This window comes from Diadema antillarum, unplaced genomic scaffold, assembly GCF_040938485.1.
Source record: "Diadema antillarum isolate AM-2024a unplaced genomic scaffold, OU_Dant_1.0 seq00000105_RagTag, whole genome shotgun sequence".
NCBI lineage: Eukaryota > Metazoa > Echinodermata > Echinoidea > Diadematoida > Diadematidae > Diadema > Diadema antillarum.
Genome location: NW_027271191.1, coordinates 723,775 through 744,576, shown reverse-complemented (window position 1 = coordinate 744,576; position 20,802 = coordinate 723,775). Strand labels below are relative to the sequence as shown.

At 37.6% G+C, this 20,802-nt stretch overlaps 1 protein-coding gene across 1 annotated transcript; it reads right to left on the bottom strand.

Annotated features, from left to right (window-relative positions):
* Window positions 1-324: 324 nt before the first annotated feature.
* On the bottom strand, window positions 325-17,213 carry LOC139726941 (plasmanylethanolamine desaturase 1-like). The gene is made up of 5 exons (XM_071637927.1): window positions 17,023-17,213; window positions 12,536-12,655; window positions 5,489-5,580; window positions 2,515-3,008; window positions 325-518 (listed from the first exon to the last, which is right to left on the bottom strand). The coding sequence occupies exons 1-4, from the start codon at window positions 17,177-17,179 to the stop codon at window positions 2,532-2,534; spliced, it is 846 nt and encodes a 281-aa protein (XP_071494028.1). The 5' UTR covers window positions 17,180-17,213; the 3' UTR covers window positions 325-518; window positions 2,515-2,531.
* Between the last annotated feature and the right edge of the window lie 3,589 nt (window positions 17,214-20,802).

Sequence of the window (20,802 nt, the reverse complement as noted above, 5' to 3'; positions counted from 1 at the left end):
TAACATGCGTGGACTGTGAACCATTCGTCCGAGACAAGCAAGAACATTATCTCAGGTAAGCTCAAGAGGGCTGTCAAACAAACCCCAAATCTGCAAACTGATAACAAAATCAAAGTAGGTTTCAACACAAGGTGATTTTCTAAATTCAATATAGAAAATAAATACATCACAGAGACTTTCAACAACACTATTTAAGTGGACAGGATTTATATGATATGTCTTATCACAGAAATCCTGACTTGAAACTTTCAATAAACTGATTTGTTTAGATCAACTACTTTTCAAATTAGTGTTAAATAACATCTCGTCTCGTTACACAAAAAATATCAAGCAATGGAATTAGCATGTGCAAGGCTTCACTAGTTCATGTAAGCAAAGAATGAAAAAAAAAACAAGAAGAAAAAGAGCCAGTCTTCAGGTTGATCATTCCATGGAAACCACACTGAATGGCACAGTAGGAAGCTTATCCACTGGTCTTTTAGTAACTGGAAAACTCCATGTGGGAACCAAATACATAACTGCAACAAAAAAGAAGAATTGACAATTACATTTGTAGTACAAAACACAGACTTTGCATGGTATAGCTAGAAAAGTAAATATCAAATCTGACAGTATACCAATGGCAAAGCAGAATGAAGTGCATTGTTACATCATATGAGAACCTCACCACAGCTCCCTACATCACAGGACTATCTTGCAGGGCTCCACACTAACATTTTTGTCTGGTGGCCCATTCGGGCTACTAAAATCTTCAAATCTGAAATTTTGGTGGCCTGAAAAAGATACATGTATGTCATGGCTCAAAATAAAAGCAAAAGTAACAGTCCTTTTTGAATTTTAGTTGGCTGATTGGGCCACCAAAATATGAAATCGGTGGCCCAACGCCAACTTTTCGTGGCTCTAGGCCACTGGGCCACTACCATTGTAGAACCCTGCTTACAGAGTAGTACTGTGTAAGCTGTTATTTTCACTACGTTTAATATGCCAATGTTGAGTAATTTCTGTTGGACCGCGAATTTAACACGAAAAAATGTCATTCATGCACTGGTGCAATAGTGCACTTACGACAGCTTAGTGTTAATTCGCGAAAATGTCCATGAACTCCTCAATCGCAAAAATACATGTATCTGTATGGAAAAAAACCCAGCTTATACAGTATTCTAAATTTGTATTGCCCAAAACTGCTACACATGAATGACTTTCTCAATCTCAGAGAGAGCACATAAAACCAGAAATTTTAGCATTTATGAAACTTATGCAAATTTAATGACAAGCCAAAATTTGCAAAAGTACAGATTTACATGCACACAAAAGTTTTTGTCTACACAATGCACTGAATGCCAGTTGCAAATTTCAAAAAAGTTTCATGCCCAGAAAAGGGTTGTAGGCTCCAATTTGCGCCATGAATGTTTGTGGTTTTACAGTATAAGAGCATGATTACTTCATGCCATAAGCCAGGTACAGCTGGGGTAGGCATCCAATATCATACTAAAAACTGACATGCTTCCACATTAAGTGCTCCTGTAAAAGTGGATATTTTCACGTGACTGTAAGTTTTCATGCTCGGCTGGGTAAGATGAGTGTTGCTTGTTTTCAATTTTGCAGAATCAAGACATCAACTGTTGGAACATATGGCAAGCAAAAATATTTGCATGGTTTTATTTTCCAGTTTGTTTCTGGTTGCGCGAAATGCACGAACATTTCAACACTGCGAAAATGTCCACTTTTACAGTAACTATAGTAAACCCAGATTTCCCCTTCTCCCTATGAAATAGAGTGATACTTTCACCTGACCAAACTCTGCCTAAATGTTTCATCTCTTATTTGCACTGCAATGAAACATTCATTATATCAACATTGCCATTATTATCTCATTGAATCTATTGCACTAACAGTGAAATTTGTAACAGGCCCATGACCTTTTGTCACCTGACTGTTTGCAGATTATCAAGATTTTACATAACAACTAACCTTGTAACTGACCTGGCAAAATAAACTAGTACAAAAAAGATTGTTGAAATATGGCCAAATACTTCTTAATTCATAGCTTCCAAATACATGTATGAATAAATGAATTGATATAAACTTTATAATGCTATTTTGTCTATGAATTATGTAAATTTCAAGTGAGTAAACGCCCATGACAGATATACGCCAATACACACCCAGTAACAAATATGACCTGACACAGGCACAAGAAAGTTTTGCCTATCTTACACAAGCTATATACATTGTACTAAATTAATATCATGAAATTTGAGCTACATGTCATCACAGCAGCTGCAATACTTACTCTGCCAAGACAGTAAATTGTCATTCCTTGATGATTCATCATTAATTTTTAAATAGTTCAAATCGTCTACCTGTATGGTTTGTAGATAATGAGTATTTGATTCAGATTGTAAAGAAAAGTTATCAAAACCTGCTAGACCCACTACTCTGCTTGTCCGGCACATTGATTTTAGTGTAACATGTCTTTTTCAACAACAGTGACAGTAACGAAGAGAACCCTACCACACACACAGTTGCCATTACGACTTCTTGGCCCACTTCAAATCGTCCGTCCTTGGCGCCACACCAGTCAGGTACTCAATGCCTGCCTCAAGATGAGACCAGAAGCCTACATACTCCATGGGGTAGTTGAGCCAGCCTGTGGTGATGCAGAAGTAGGTCTCATGCGGTGCCACATGGTGGATACGGTGGTGTTTGCATGGAAGGATGATATGGTAACGCTGTAGGAAACGCACCCAGGCGGGTAGGCCAAAGTAGGTGTGTGACCACTTATGGATCTGGTTGGTCAGTGTGACAAAGATGGCCAGGAGTAGGAAGAAGCAGTGCCGTGAGTAGGCCTGCTGGATGTCCTCGGCAGAACCAGTCAACAGGAGGTAGGACTGAGGTAGTAGTCCAATCAATGACATCATGCAATTGTCCCCATTCGTTTCAACGAAGTCATGGCGTGTAATTGCTGTTGGGTCAATGTGATGCTCCCGGAATGGTCTTATGAAAGCCTGTAGGATGGGAATGGCAAAAAAGAGATTCACACAATTAGGTCTGCATATTTGCTTATGTAATAAAATAAGAGTCCATGAGGAATGGACTTTGTGTTTGCTACATAAATGAAACACCACTTAATAAAAACATATATCACAGCACTTTTGGTCTCAAAAATTATCATCAACTCCATAAAAGCACAACATTTGAGCAACCTTTTGCCAGACAGACATGCTGTACTGACATACAGCATATCATTTGATGCAATTATACGTCAATCAATATATTGTTGGCCTCTGTCAGAGTGTAGCCTCGTGTTGCTTACATATCCTGTGTCACTCTAAGAATGTGACTCATAAGTAATAAAACTTGTTCCTTTTGTTAGGATTTTTATTTCATACAAAAAGTAAATTCAGTGACCAAAGTGACTAGGTCTACTACTGTACATGTCATTTCGAGATTTATAGATATCATATATCATAATTCAGAATGCTGACGTTGGACACTGTTCACTGTCATATAAAATCTCAAGGTTACGTACTATTAACAGCGTCATATATTGTATTTGGTGTCTATTCGTCAGAACTGCCTCAACTGCTCGGTCATCTACAAAATCTATGATATCCATGAATGGTACACCTGTTTTACATAATTTTCACAAAAATGCACTGACAAAAGTCTGAGCCATGACAAATGAGGGGAATAGGCCCAACCATTTCATTTTGTACCACGTTCCACCTCTGTCATCAGTGCAAAAGCTTAAGTAAAGAGATGAGACAGTAAGTCGTCCAAGCATGGTCACTAGAAATGAAAACTCCCTCGACAGTATCTTTCCAGTGAACTGGATTTACGTTTTTAAGCAATAGGCATTAACTATATACGTATCACATTAAAATGCCCAAACAGATCCAAGTCACGCATGGAATTCATACAGCCAGTAAATTCTGCAGATGCCATCAATTATTTCTTGTATTCTCTTCACAAAATTTACAGCCATGCAACAGACACATCTACCTTATCAATGTATGTTTAGAGGCAAATCAGATCTATAAAAGGGTTCTGTAGCCTGCAGTGGTCCTTTAATCTGCCCTAATTTTATGTTTCAACTCACGCACTCTAATTTCTCTCTCAGAAATACTGAACTTACAAAAATGTGCAATGAATTATCAACTGGCACTTCTTAAAGGGGTCAACTCCCATTAAGAAAACACTTACTTTCATTTTCTTCTCATTACCTTGACAGTAAGATTGCAGGCTGTCTGTAGAATGCCTGCAGACCTCAGTGCATTCCAAATGAGCACTTTACTGTGGCAATGGCAATTTTATGTACCCACGTGCAAACTTGTACAGTAGTCTCCACTGAATCAGGTAGTGTCTGGCAGAGCATTCCTTACCCAATTAAGTGGAGTATCCGATTAACGGGAAAGCATATCAATTCATTTACAATGCAGGTATACTGGTAATAGTTAACACATACTTATCATGCACCTCCCTGCATTGGACACATAGCATGGTATGTCACTTTATAATAGAGCCACAGCTCATCTATTTGCACAGCAGCCTGTATAATAGGTAGTGTCTGCAGTTTAATTTTGCAAACAATCTGCATGTAGTTCCAAGTCCTCATCAATATACATGCACACTTCTGAAACATGTCATCTGAAACTGCATTTGCACATGCATAATGCAGCCAAATACTGCAAAAAAAAAAAGTGTCCCCATGTGTTTCATGGCAAGTTTATTGGTAGTGTGTGTGTGGTGCTGATACAAGGGTTCGTACACGACTTGCATAAATGTGTGTACTCGTATCAGTGATATCAGTCGTACACTCCACATTTAACATGTTATACTATGTCAATCTACATAAGCCCTCGATCGACTTTCAGCACCCCATAATTTCTTAACAATTTATGTGAACACAAGCCTTAAAGGCTGGCTGTGGGAAACTATGGAAATAGATAAGGTTAATCTGGAAAATTCCTGCCCGTTTAACCAGAATGCCTACCTGATTATCTGGTAAATTTATATTACACACATTGCAAACTGTTTTTCAGCTTGCACAGTACGTCAATTAACCCGTTGAGGACGGACTGATTTTGCTACAACACGCATTTCCCACAGACACCTGCCCGAGTATACTCGGGACTTGTCTTCAACTGGTTAAGTGGAGTACCTGATTAAACGGTACCCTGAGCAGAGAGTACTGTATTGGGCAAAAGTAATCAAGCCTTTTCCACAAACAGCAAGGCCATTAGTTGCACTTCAGAAGAGAGAGAGAGAGAAAAAAAATTGAGGATATCACTTAGTGTCAGTAAAAGCCCAGTGCATCACCATGTTTACCTTTTTTTTTTTTTAAGGTACCCACTGTACTGGAATGCTGACAAATATGTACTCACGATATTCGAAGATTTTTGTCCAACTCTTCACATGGAGTGGAAAGACCAAGGACAGAGCATTTTTATTCCAAAATAGATACTTACTATACATGTACACTTACCTTGCCAAAAATTGGTATTTCTATGGATCCCCAAGAATCTGCTGCCCAGTGGACCAATCCAGAAAAGAAGTCTGCTACCAAAATACCTCCAACTGTTGGACATAACCAGCATAAAACACAAGTGATGGGCAAAATTTTTATTGCTTTTTGGATTCTATGGTTAGGCCTATGGTCACTTGAAATGAACAACAATTTGAAATACAATATTCTGCTCACATTTCAATGTGAAACAAACACTTTGGTAATGAAACCAGTTTTGTCAAAAGTTGCTTTCAAAATCAGAGTGAAACCTACAATTTCATTTTTAAACTAGAAATGTCACTATGGCGACTGGTATGCCTCCGCCATAATGCATGATTTTCCTAATAGGTCTAGATAGTACATGTGGACAATGTGTGATTACATTTTCACAAAACTGGCAAAATATTGAAATGACAAGTTTGTCACAAATGTGTTGAATGTTCACCTTCCTTGACCTTGGTTTAATTGGATGAATAGGAGAGCATGTATTTGGGGATTTAAGGACTTTAACTTGACTTTGACCCATTCATACATTTATGCATTGAGTAATTTTCATGGTACCGGTATGGAGAAAAAGTGCAATTTCTGTACTGAATAGTAAATTGTTACCATGTTCATCTGGCCTTTGACCCTAAAATTCATAAGATACTAGTGATCACTTTCAGGTAGAACATGCATAAATATGCAGTAAGTTTCACGATAAATTGAGCCACTTCTGAGATACAATGTATGGAGGAAAAGTTAGTTCAGCACTTTCACTTGATCTTTGACCTTTTGACCTTTGAGGCAAAAAAAAAAAGAAAAAGAAAAAAAAAAACTCTCCAGAGAATTTCTATTAGGTTACACATGCATACACTAAGTGTAAAAAAAAAAATAATAATAATCCTGCTGGCATTGCATGAACACGAGGGAAATAGTAAAATTTTGAAGTGTTGCACTTAACCTTTGACCCCTGACCTTTGACCCCATGAACCCTACATTCTCTAGATAATCACTGCCAGTCAGTACATGTATATACTATGTTCCATGAAGATACCTTGAACAATTTTCCAATTTACAGAGAAAAAAAAAGAAGTTTTAATACTTTTACTTGACCTTTTGACCTTTGACCTTTGACCTCATGACCCAAACTTTCACCTGAGAATCTAAACTGGGTAATACATGTATACACTAAGTTTCAAGAAAATATCTTCTGGCATTGCATAGATATGGTGGGAATAGTGAAATTTTATGTATTTGACCTTGACCTTTTGACCTTGAGCATGTGCAACCAAAAGTTGATAGGCACAACTTCACCCCCTAATACACATACATGCCAAGTTTCATTAGGATACCTCAACAGGTTTTGATAGTTACCTTGTCCACAAAATTCATTACGGACGGACGGAAAGACGGACGGACGGACGGAAGGACAGACGGACGGACGGACGGGCGGACGGACGGACGGACGGACGGACGGACGGACGGACGGACAACCCGAAAACATAATGCCTCCGGCACCACTTCGTGGCGGAGGCATAAAAACATGGAAAACTTGGAAAAAGGGCTTCAAATAAAAACCATGTCTTCACCAAAAGAGACAAATTAGAACAATTTAACTGCAGCATGCAGTCATGAGAAATGTCTTTTGCTCTTCAAGCATTCACTTACTAGTCCAAGAGCATTAGTTTTAACCTGGACATTTTTGGTAACAAGCTGTTTTTTTCAGGATAGGTCCAGAAAAATGTCTAGAATAACATACTAAAAGTCCTCATAAATCCTCTTTGAGCGTTTTCCGCAATCCAAGATGGCGTCCAAAATGGCCGCCATATCCAGAAATTCTTATAACTTTTCAACCAGAGAACCAAAATACAAAATTTAAATGTCTAAATATATGTTTTGAAGCATGAAGAACTCAATAAAGCACATATTAAGAGATATTGATGCACGCAAGTACCGTAATCCAAGATGGCGTCCAAAATGGCCGCCATTTTCTGAAATTCTTATAACTTTTCAGCCAGGTAACCCAAATACAAAATTTGAATGTCTAGATATATGTTTTAAAGGATGAAGAACTCAATGAAATACATATTAAGAGTTGTTGAAGCACGCAAGTACCGTAATCCAAGATGGCGTCCAAAATGGCCGCCATTTTCAGATTTTTTTTAAATCATAATTTTGCAAGTAGATTTCAACTGTACACACTTTGAATGTCGAAATATACGTTTTTAGTCACAGGGAACCAAATATAATACTTATTTGATTTTGAAACACAAATAAAGCACTTAAGCACTTTCAGAAATCCAAAATGGCGTCCAAAATGGCTGCCATTTCCTGTTTTTCTCATAAGCCTGTAACTAGGTAACCGCGATCGATGCGCACTTAAATGTATGAATATATATTTTGAGACATAAGGAACCTAACAAAATACTTATACAGTGATCATGAAGCACGTAAGTACAAATAAAACCTCGTGAGTTCTTCGCGAAAACCAAATGTTGCCCATAATGGCCGCCGTTTGTTTACCAAGAGACAAAGATATTCAACATAATGTTCGAGATTCAAAAACTCAGAAGGTCCAGTGGAATCTTTCCCTCAAATGTGCACAACACGGGTATAGGTTCGCTTGGATGCATTCCCCCTCCCCTTGTGGAAAGGGATGGCCTATATACAATCATTATTTCCCAAATATTCATCATAAAGTATATGCACTTTGGCATTGAATTGCAATCATAAAAATGCAAAACGTCCCTCGCTCGGCCCCTTTCCATAGACTTTGTACACTTTTGAGATTAACAAATTTCCGAATATGTCATCAAAATGTGTGCACTAGATCTTTCACTTACAAAATGCAAAAGTAAGGGTAATTTGTCCTTCCTACAAAACCCTTCCACCGCTCACATCCCCAATATAAATTAAATACCCCTTTGATTAACAATTCCCAAATATTCCATGAAATGTGTGTAAATGATTATAATTATTTTCATTTCAATTCAAGTATAAAAGCTCCCTGGAGTTGGAGGGGATGGGGATACTGAGACTATGAATTATCTACTCTTTGAGGATGGACAATCAATATAACACCAAAGGTGCAATAGGCCGGTTAATGATCAAAGAAATGCAAAACTCCCTCCAGTCGAAAGGGATTCCCCCCCCCCCCCCATCCTCTACTAGCTCATTGCCTTGGATATGCTAGTCTTTATTCTTTATTCTACTTACACTCTTTAATAGAAACAAAAATCTAGTATGTCACCAACATTGGGCACCATACTTAAACCCGTAACCTGACCAAAAAAAATGAAAATCCATTTTGTGGGAGGGTGCATCACCCCCATACACCTCTCCTGCACCTCCCCGGCATATTTCCACTAATACACTTAATATATTTTCTTAATTTTAGGACAAAAACAAATCTCAGATATTTCACCAAAAGAGTGCGCTCAATCTCTGAATTTCAAATTGGAAAATGCCAAATTCTCAATCGTATGGGAAGGAGTTTTCTCCCCACATACTTCCCCCTCCCCGACACTTTCCTGAATATATATTTCTTCTAGCGTTAAATATAAAACAAATATCAGATATTTCACCAAAAAGGTGCAACCGATCTGTAAATTTAAGGTCTGAAAATACGAAATTTTGCCCTCGTGTGGGAGCGGGCAACCCTATGACCGCGCACTTCCATGATTACATAACTTTTTGTTCCTTTTTTAATGGAAACAAAAATTTAACATTTCACCAATAGGGTGCATCAGATGTCTGAATATCAAGTCTGAAAATGCAAAATCTTCCTGATGTTGGGGGGAGGGGGAGGGAATCCCCCTTTCACACCCTCCCATATATTGCCCATTTCCCTGAATACTATGCTTTATATATTTCCTACTCTTTGATGGAAGCAATTCAATATCTAACCAAACGTTTGCGCTATATGTTTCACTTTCGAGTAAAAAAAAAGAAGATCCCTCGTGTAGGAGAGGAGTATTCCAGTGCCACATTCTCTGATTTCTATCTATAATATAGTTTTACCTAATCTACACGAAATTAATAAGATAATTTAGACACTTTGTTTTAATAGGTGGAGCAATATACGTGCAGCGAAGAAATTCACTGTCGTGTGATGAATTGCACATTATTTTGTCGCACATGCAGACACTCATTTTCAACATTTATGTAGCACAGACATCAGCAAGAATTGTTTTTACTTCTTGAGTGATAACTGACAGTTTCAAATGGAACTCACCTCATGGTAGACACCAAATGCGTTGGTAGTAAAAAAGGGCTAGCACTTAATTTTCATTCCATGTGCTTGAGGTGACGAAAATAGACCATGTGGTAAAAAGATCTAGTAGGCTCTCTGTTTAGCAACAAATACGATGGTGAAATGTTTCTCTCGTAGCAAGGACACACTCTTTGAGTTTAACATCCAAATATTTTATTTGTATACTTTACTCATAAGACCTATTTTTAAATAAAAATGTTTCTTATAAACAATACTAACATTTACATAATTGTGAGATAAAATTGTGACTGCCGGCCATTTTGCAAGCCATTTTGCATTTTAGGAAGAGGTCGAGCGGTTTAATCGGGACATGCGTGCGTCAACATCCTCTTAGAATATGTATTTCATTGAGTTCTTTATGTTTCGAAACATAGACGCTTAAATTTTGTATTGGGTTGCCTAGTTGAAAAGTTATATGTATTTAAGGAAATGGCGGCCATTTTGGACGCCATCTTGGATTACGGTACTTGTGTCCGTCAACAACTCTTAATATGTATTTTACTGAGTTCTTCATCCTTCAAAACATGTATTTAGACATCTAAATTTGGTATGTGCGGTACCTGGCTGGAAAGATATAAGAATTTCAAAATATGGCGGCCATTTTGGACGCCATCTTGGATTACCGTACTTGCGCGCATCAAAATCTCTTTATATGTGTTTTATTGAGTTCTTCATGCTTAAAAACATATATTTAGACATTTAAATTTTGTACTTTGGTTCTCTGGTTGAAAAGTTATAAGAATTTCTGGATATGGCGGCCATTTTGGACGCCATCTTGGATTGCGGAAAACGCTCAAAGAGGATTAATGAGGACTTTTAGTATGTTATTCTAGACATTTTTCTGGACCTATCCTGAAAAAATCAGCTTGTTACCAAAAATGTCCAGGTTTAAGCCTTTTTTGACCTAATGCTCTTGGACTATACTGAGAAGGCCATTCAATGTGCATTCAGAGACTTCGATTGCTGGCCTTGAGGACTGACCTTACAAATTATTTGCATTTACGAAGGACATATTTTCCTTATTCATTTCAAACCATTTGACCTATTAAAAAAGAAAAAAAATCATCACTACACTAATCATCACTACACTTTCCTACAAACTAGCATGCATCATGGTAGGATTACGGTTTTGTCTAGACTTTAGCCATGACCTTGACCTTCATAGATCACTATCATTACATGCAGAGCACTTATTCAAATCTGTACCTCTCCACCTTTACCAATAATGTTTGTTATCTCTGGACAAAATAAACTGTACAGGTTGTATATCTTGAAATAAGATAAGAGTCACAGCGCAGTTACCTCTGACATTGATTTTCAACTATCACATTATAGTTGAAGAACAGCTCATGTACTTATTCTACCAAATTATATCTTGCATTCTATCACTGGAGATTTCAAGACAGAATTATGACTGAAATTGACAACAATGGTCTCTTATTTCTATTCTTAACCCTAATCAGGCTGGGGGGGGGGGGGGGGGGGGGCGGAATCCGCCCCCCCTCGACGTTTCGCGCAATATCTTCGCAGCGCGATAAGCTCCCGCCGCGATGTTTCATGACTTTTTTCTTTCAAGTATCACGCAACTTTTGAGACCAAAATTGTTGCACCCACGCGTACCGTTTTGACGCGACGCCCATTCGAAAAAAATTTGTCAACCCCAAAATTGCTCCAAAACGTGATTTTGTGTACAAATCCAATGCAAATTGTGTTTTTTAAATTAATTCACATAAAAATTCATATCTTGACTTAGAATGGACTAAATTAATTTATTTTAGCATAATAAAGCTTCAAAAAATGTCTGTGACAAATTTTGGCCAAAAAACAAACAAAAACAAAAGGTCGAAAAACAATGAAATACATAAGAAATTAAAAAACAATCAAATACATAAGAAATTAATTTCGATACAGATTTTTTTTTTTATCCTACGTCTCAGGAGAATGATACAAGAAACATTTTAAAAAAGAAATTAGCTTAATTAGAGCATTAATAAGTGATTTAGAGCCCAAAACTGATTTTATGCATAAATTACAATAATTAATTAATATAAAATATAAGAAAAAATTTTCGGAGAAAGCAACTATACATTTTGATAGTATACGTCGCGGGTGTCGCATGTGCTGATTTTCGGCGTGATCACACGTTCCATAGGCGAGATCTGAAGGGGGGGGCGGAATCCCCCCCAGATATAGCATATCCAAAAAAGCCCAGCCTGATTAGGGTTAAGTCAAATTGCTCAAACAATAAGAAAAGGCATGGACAATGACTATCCTAGCATTTGATGATTGACATGTCAATAAAATATGTTAGGTGGTCCATGACCAACTACTTTCATAGATGCAAGCATGTAGGTATTCCAGGATTTCTGTTACGTTCACCACAATAGTCTACTGGTACTTCACCTTGTTTAAGTTACATGGTAATCATGCAAAAATTGAACTACTTGGTTTGCTAGAGTTGAATCATCCATACAAGTAGCTTATGACAACTAGTGCTAGGCACGATATTAGCGGTGGTCCATAAGCCTGGGTCACGAAAAATTGATGCTTGACCACCAAATTTTTAAAATGGCTTTTTTTTTTTTTGGGTGGCGTGATTGGGTAACTAATATTTAAAGTGGATTGCTATGTTTCTTTTCATTATGGGCCACCAAGATTTTTCAAGGGCCGAATAGGCAACCAGAGAAGAAGTTGGTGACAAGCCCAGGCAAATGTCTTCAGACCATTTTTTTTTTTTCATATTGAGAGCAGAAATAATGTGAACTACAAACCTGCAGCAACAAAAGGAACCATCCAATTATCAGATTCAAAGTGCCGGACCAGCTGAATAGCGACCAATAACGTGAGTGACACACAGAGAGTCACACATATTATCTCTTGTGTCCTCTTTCCTATGGAAGTTGTAAAGAGAGAGAGAGAGAGACAAAAAGAGGAAGAAATGAACAGTCAATTTCATACATTACAGTATAAAGGCCATTTACTTGTATATTGTGTACAGCAAACAATGACTGCTTTTGACTTTGACTTTGACTTTGACCTTTTTGAGTTATTTTGCACATGGAAAAACAAACAAACCAACAAACTAATGGTAATGAAAACATAACATCCTCCCTTTTCGTCATTGCAATTTGGCTTCTAAAAACCTTTTGTGCCTTGTGAGTTTGTGTTCCACAGTTGGACTTCCAGGATTAATCAACCTGGCTCATTATTTCAGCAGACATGATCACCTACGAGAGTATTAAATTCCTGCTGCCACCACTGATGCATACGAATACTATTTCTATAATCTACCCTCATACAATCAGGACCTGGCCTGATGGAACTACAGTTAAACTCGCATAAGTCGATCTTCTCGGGACTGAGCAAAACACATCGACTTAGGCGAGTTTCGACTTACGCGTAAGTCGAAAAAAAATCGACTTACAGTTACACCAAGCGTACACATGTATAATGTACATGTATGTTGTCTACTCTAGAGCCGAGAGCTGGAGCGGTGTGCCCGATATTTACCCTTCAGCAAGACACTTTATCCACATTGATGCACAGGCCAGGGCTCCACACTAACTTTTATTTGGGCCATCAAAATGATTGATTTTTATTTTTTGGTGGCCCGAAAAAAAACAAAACAAGCAAAACTAAATCGGTCCTATTTTGGCATCTTCCGGAGCTGAATGCTATTGTTATTTACTTTCGAACGTAAAAGTAAACATCCGCCATTTATTTTATCATCGTACGAAGTTGATTATTAGTGTTATTCATTTCCGAACGTCAAAGAGATAATTCGACATTTACTTTAGCATCTTCCGGAGATGAATGTTATTGTTATTTACTTTCGAACGTAGAAGTAAACATCCGGCATTTATTTTATCATCGTATGGAGTTGAATATCATTATTATTCATATCCGAACGTCAAAACAAATATTCGACATTTATTTCAGCATCTTCCGAAGCCGTATTTTATCCTTATTCATTTCCAAACGCAAAATCAAATATCTGACATTAATTTCAGCACCGTATACGGAACTGAATCTTACCATTATTCATCTCCAAAAGTATAAGCAAACATCCGACATTTATTTTAGTATTATACGGAGTCGAATATTACCGTTATTCATTTCCAAAATTAAGAGCAAATATCTGACATTTATTCTAGCATCTTATGGAGCCGATTGTTACCGCTGTTCATTTCCAAAACTGAAGGCAAACATCTGGCTTTTTTTTTTTTTTTTTTTTGGTGACCCGGCATGCGTTTTTGGTGACCCCGCTCGCATAATAACCATTTGCGAAATCGTGATTCGATTCGCGAAAAAGGCATAGATCACTATACTCGGCAGGGGCTACATCGTCCTTTCACCAGGTCTGGGTAACGGAAACCAAAATCTCGCGTGAGTTCTTGCCTTATCTATCATTATTGTCAACGAAACATCGTTAATTTGCGCTTGGGATCTTTAGTCATCGTTACTACAAACGTTAATTTTCCCGATTGTTAGTTTGTGTTACTAACGATTCAGGTGAAACCGCTTGCGTTAATGAAATGTTAATGTTTATTAACGCAAAGTTTCTTTTGGTATATATACTATATTCAAACAAAAACTGGCCATCTCGTCATTTTGACAGTGATTTATTACACAACAAAATCTTATTCGACTTAGGCACAGTGAATTCAATGGTTTTTCCGTGAAAGTGTTCTTGGAATTTCATCGACTTTAAAAATTCGACTTGTGAGTGAATTAATACACGTATTAAAGTCAATGGGGAAAAATCGGGACTTTTTAAAATCTTCGACTTGCGCGATTATTCGACATATGCGACGTTGACTTAGGCGAGTTTAACTGTACATGTATGTATCTTTCTCTGCAGTCACAGCCTTGACAAAAGGCTACATCAATTGCTGCTTTTCCAGAAAATTGACCGACTTCATGACCTGTCATCTGATTCTGAGGGCTGCACCTGCACCCTCCTGTCAAAACTGTATGTTCCAGACTAGGCCTACTCCAACTATGCACAGTCCTGTCGCTGTACACAAGTGTGGCGGGATGGCGGACGGGGACACCGTGCTTTGTACGGCATCTGGTCGGGCTACATTGTAGGCCTACTCTAATCCCAGCCCTGGTAGCCTGGATTTCACTTGCACATCCACCTCCCCCTCCCCTTCTCTCTCTCCCTCTCCCTCTCACACATATATTGACAAATCAATGTTCTCACTGTCACCTACACAGTGTACTTTTGTCACTATTCTCCTTCAAACACTGTGAATAGTGTACTAGTAATACATGTGTGTGCGGCCCGACATGTGCCCTCTGTTTATAGACATGAGTCAACACCTAGTTCCTAGTTTTTAGTGGGTTTCTGCACTAGCAAGTAAAGCTCCATTTTTTTTGACAATATCGCTCTCCTCTGTAGACAGGATTCAGTGAAGCCAGACATAGTCTCCATCATCCCATAGAACATATCCCCGATGACAGAATATTAAATTACAGAATACTGGCAACCAATCACGGAGAGCGCAAATTGCTCTGAAAAGACTATAAGTCAGAAACTTGTATATCTCACCCTCACTTGCATATCTTCCTAGTTTTTTCAAATGTTTAGGAAAAAGTTAGGAAGACATTTAAGAAGAAAAATTCCTGAGTTAATTAGGTAGAATACCACCCATGATCTCCGTGCGGCCGGCTGCTATGAAACGAACTGTCACAAGTCAGTGTCAGTGCAAGAATGTTCGAGAGATGGAGTCACAACAGTCTTATTCGCTTTGATACCATGCTCGAAGCTGCCACTCGAAAATATTTGAAATAATATGTGTCAAACTGGATCTGCCGCTCAGATGCGAGGACAATCGACTCGTGTCTCATTGCATAATCACCAGGCACTTTCCACTTGGGGAGATATGTCTTTGTGATGGTAATTACTTTTCAATATCCCTACTTTACAAACGATGGGCGGTAGACAATGGAAAAGGCACGGGGGTGCGCAAATAGAATTAAATTACTCAAATATTGCTAAAATAGATATCAAAATCACTTGACTGTACGTGTCTGTATGCTAATCTGACATATCAATTAATAGGCAGGGCTAATTTATAAAGAACTAGGCCTACTTGAAGATGAGACCATATAGATCTAGCTTCATAGGACATCATGTTCATTTGGCGGAAATATTGAAAGGAGAAAGGTGATAAAACCGGCTTGAAACCATAACCATGACTCATGGAGTATACAAAGTTCTGTAAGTAAACACTTTCACAAAATACAGCCAAGATTTACACTATTGCACATATTTTCGAACGGAATTGACTTTTGTTTTATAGATATGCTTTATCATTAGGGCCTAGCAAGGTGAAATTTCATTGCATTTGATATCAAAGTAAAGGAGCAGCATGTAATGTAACCCTATGCCTATGGTAGGGGTACCACCTATCGGCAGGGTACCTTCCCATCGGCACCCTGCGTATCATGGCTGTTTGCGTATAGAACGAAAAGGTACGCTCGGGATTAAGTGTCATTAGCTATAAAAACAATAAAAACGAAGAAACGAAAATCAAACTAAAAAACAAACTAACAAACCAAACTAAACACGTTTCAATTACAAATCCGCTCAGTAACGACGCATGGCTGTGAAATTCACGTGTATTACCTATGGAGGGGAGGGGGTGCCGATTGCTAGGTACCATTTTAAGCTGCGCAAAGAAAACGTATTGCATGCACTAAAATTGCGCTATTTTAAAACGGAGATTCATAGTCAACGAGACGGTCAAGAAATTCAAAACTGCAGTATTTATGCTTATGGCATATTTGAGGTAAGAATTAGGCGAATTTGTGTTATATCTTTAGAATAAACAAGCTACAGATCTTAAGGGTGACGATAGGTGGTACCCTCAATCATACTACAAACTAGATCTAGACTAGTCTAGAGGTTCTAAAGTAAAGTTATACCCGATAATTATGTTAGCGTTAAAAATGAATCTTCACAGATTGCTCAGAAAGATGGCGGCTTCACTCAAGCATCGAACATCAAAAAGGCAGTTTTCAAGGCACGAATGCACCTGTGGAATTCTTTTGTCCATATCCATAGAAAACTGACAGCTGATTGAATAATTATAGGGCAAGTCAGTTGTAACTCCATCTCTCGAACCTCCTTGACCTTGGTCAGTGTGAATCTGAATGATATTCACAAAGTCACAACCCAAAATCACAACCCGTTTAGGTTTAACACACGTATACTATAGGCCCCTAACGTTACATTGTACAAAAGGCTTACCAGAACTGTACAGACTTGCTAATTCTTTAGCTCCAGCATGCCCTGGACCCCATCTTGGTTTTTGTTCGTTCTCCAGTCCATCCTTTATCTCATTAGCAGCATAAGCCGCAATATTTCTTGACAGTGGCTCTTCTTCTTGTTTGAGACCTATCGCCATGATTACCGCACAGCCGGTTACCGTACACGCCTCGCCTATGACACTCACATACGCCAACGTACAGTGCAGTGTAGTAGCGATGGGATCGTCCGATTGAGCCAGAGAGAAGAGGGGGGAGCCAGCCAGGCCAGGCGTACGAGTACGAGTACGTAGTCTGGCTTCCAGACCATCTGTCTGTCCCATTTTGCTTCCCGGAATAAAAGGTAGGCCTTTATTAACTACTGGTTGAGCAAAGACAGACAGTCATGACAATACTACGTGTAGTGTTATATTCGATTTTTCTTCTCAAGTCACAGGGTACATGTATTGGGAAACACAATGACATTAATAACATGAACGAATTTACATTTCAGCGATATGCTGCCTACTCATAAGCAAAGAGGATAGAACTTAGAAGCGCAAGCATAAAGCTTAATATGCTATAAATTGCTCATAAGTTTATCAACAGATTATCATCATCTTGAAAAGATCACATAATAAATGATATGACATTATTCTCCAAACTAATATAATGAGATATAAAAGAGAACTACAATAAAACAAGGCACCAGAAGTGAAAAAAAAAACACAGAAATTTAGCACTAAACAGTCACAGGCCTACACACTTAATAATATGCAATAAAGATGTAATGAAAATGACACTGGTCAATGCTGGTTAGTAAAATTAAGCAAAATAGAAAAGAAAATTAAAAGTTAAGCATAATGGTATGACAATATAAAGCCCCGGCCATTTTTTTCATTTTGAAAGTGCTGATGTAGGCCTAATAGGTCTTTTAGTGAAGCAATTCTATTTCCTCTCAGTTAGAAAAAGCCGGACAAACAAATAGAATATGAAATTATCACCTGAATGACTGACACAGGTTCAAGCTCAATGTTTCTGTCAACACTCATCCCCCTGTATTGCTCATATCAAGCCTATTTCCATAGTGAAATTTAGAACAGCATCTTTACTGAGATTACAATTCTCTTTTTTTTTGTAATTAATGTGACTTTTTAAAGACCCTGTAATTAAAAGGGTTTTTTGTTTTGTTTTGTTTTGTTTTTTAAAATTACAAACCATAATTGCCGAATAGGCCTACCAATAAACAATCTTTCAAACCTTGGTCAATAAAACATTTTTTTTTCAGGTACTATTTTTGGTTTCGCATGGAAACCATAAATCAAACATTCGTATAGCATAATATGGTAGGTTTCTGTTTTGGTGTTTGTTTGTTTTTTCAGCCGTAAAATACAAAGGCTGACTCATGAATATGCATTATACAAAACCCCGATGGCTGCATCATCCCCGATAGTTTGTTTTCTCCAGTGTTCTAAATTACACCAGATTCTCGAAACTATATTTACCAAGTTAATCTAACGTCATGCAAGTTGCCATTGACTTTTTTTTCAAAATTTGTTTACAGAACTTGATGCGAAATACTTCGAGATCACGCGGACAGCAATCTACATGGAAGGCGCATTTTTGTAGAAGGCGCATTTTTGTGCAAGGGATACAGTTGGCGAAAGGTCTGGAAACGAGACTAACACGTACCTCCAAATTTGTGTTTTATAATGTAAATCGATCAACGAGAATTAATCGATCAAAGCACTTTGCGTATACTAGTAATCGTTTACTTTTCGTTTGCTTGATATGTTTGTTTACTAGTAGGGCCTATCTTTTTTCCCCCATGATAATGGTAGGATGATTTGTACAAATTTGCCCTGCATAAAAGTAACTGTTATTGAAACTCAGGGGGAACCAAAAAAATAAAAATAAAAAAATCGAGGTTTATTGTTTTAGCTGTCCTTCCATATAAAAAACAAAAGCAAAAACAAAACTGAAAGTGTAGCCTGACAAGCTGACCCATGCTAATGGAATGATTGATCGTTATATGCTGCACACATTATGCAGTCACTTAGAGGAAATAAAATCTGTGATCTGGTTGCATTGGACAGGTGGTTGCTATGCACAGGTTCTTAACTATACCCATTTTTTTATCTGATATTGAGGGGAATTTCCATGTGGGCACCAAGGGTAGATGGTCATTAAATACAGGTGGTCGCTAGAGGCAGGTTTGACTGAATACAATACTGTATGTGTGCTTGTGTGTGACCCATAACTCACAGTACTTTATAATGATAATACACTTGGAAGAAATGACACAACATGATTCCTCTAATTTTGAAGGAAATGAGAGAAAATGTATTGATGTATTTCCAAGTTCACTTCTCAAAACTGTAACACAGAAACCATTAAGCCAAATGTTTATTACATGCCACTCTCATACCACATGCAAAAAGTTTCAATGAATAGGACCCTTTGGAGATATTGCAACAAGATATTACAGTGAATGGTTATACAGTCAACATCTTTAATATCAGTATGAAACACACTTGAAAGGTGTCACTTAATAAGATATAATTGTGTCTACTTGCTTGCATGAGGGTGATCATGTGTTGTGTATGTATCATATTTGGAAGTGTCATTGGTATGTGTCATATTTGGGAGTTTCCTGAATTCCCACACATCATTCACAATCATGATTATTAACAAGACAAGTATATCAATAAAAGATTACAAGGCAAGCAGATTTTTGCCATCACAAGATGTTATATATGCCTGTTGCTCTTGTTCTTGTGTGCCAATTTGACAACTCGTTTTCTGATTTATGAAACATGTGGCATATGTATGAATACACAGCAAGTCAAGTCTAGGAATTCAGTGCACAGGAAATACAAACACAATGTGTTCCATAATACAAGTAGTCTTTTTATAGTGCACATTTTGCTTCAATGCAACACCCACTTTATATTAACTACATGTTTCTGTCTTATAACAGTTTTAGAATCACACATAGGTAAAGAAAATACACAAGTATCAATCAAGTGAATTCTAAAGTGTGTGTGTGTGTGCATGTGTGTGTGTGTGACTGTGAGACATGTGAATACACAAAACCAAGAAGAAACAAATACTCAGACATGCTGTTTACAGGCACACATCCATATTATATTCTGAAATTCTTTTCATTCTAATCAAGTTTTTATCATAGGTCATGAAAGGCAGATATATAAAGGTAAATGGAGTGAAAGGTTTTCTAGGTCTTTGTGAATGGTAGAGACAACAATCTTGCAACTCAAGCCCCCTTGACAAACTGTTGCCAAATCACAAGGCATACCCTCATGCATGTCCCATTGCAATTTGGTGTAAAGTACAGCTGTGTGAAGTCAGTGTCTTGCTAGAGATATTGTCTGCAACCATGGCTAATATAACGTGATACATAAGGTGGTCCAATACCTCACTCACTATAATGTACAAAAAACAAGACGGTCAAAACAATTTCTCAATAAGTTTCTAGACACTTGCTTCACTTTGTCTTCTCTTACAGTTTAAATAAAACAAAATATTCTCTTAATCTATCAGAAAACAAACAAATAAATAATATTAATCAAAATCAAATTGATATCTCCAACTTACCGTGAAAACAAGCTACGTAATGAAGCATTTTTCATCTTTTTTGAAGTGAAGAAGGCAATTAACTTTTCTCAAGAGCACACACACATACACATAACACAATCCATTTAAAAATGAAAATCAAGAAAAATGTTATACTAAAATCAGATGTGGTTGATTCTGTGAAAGCATA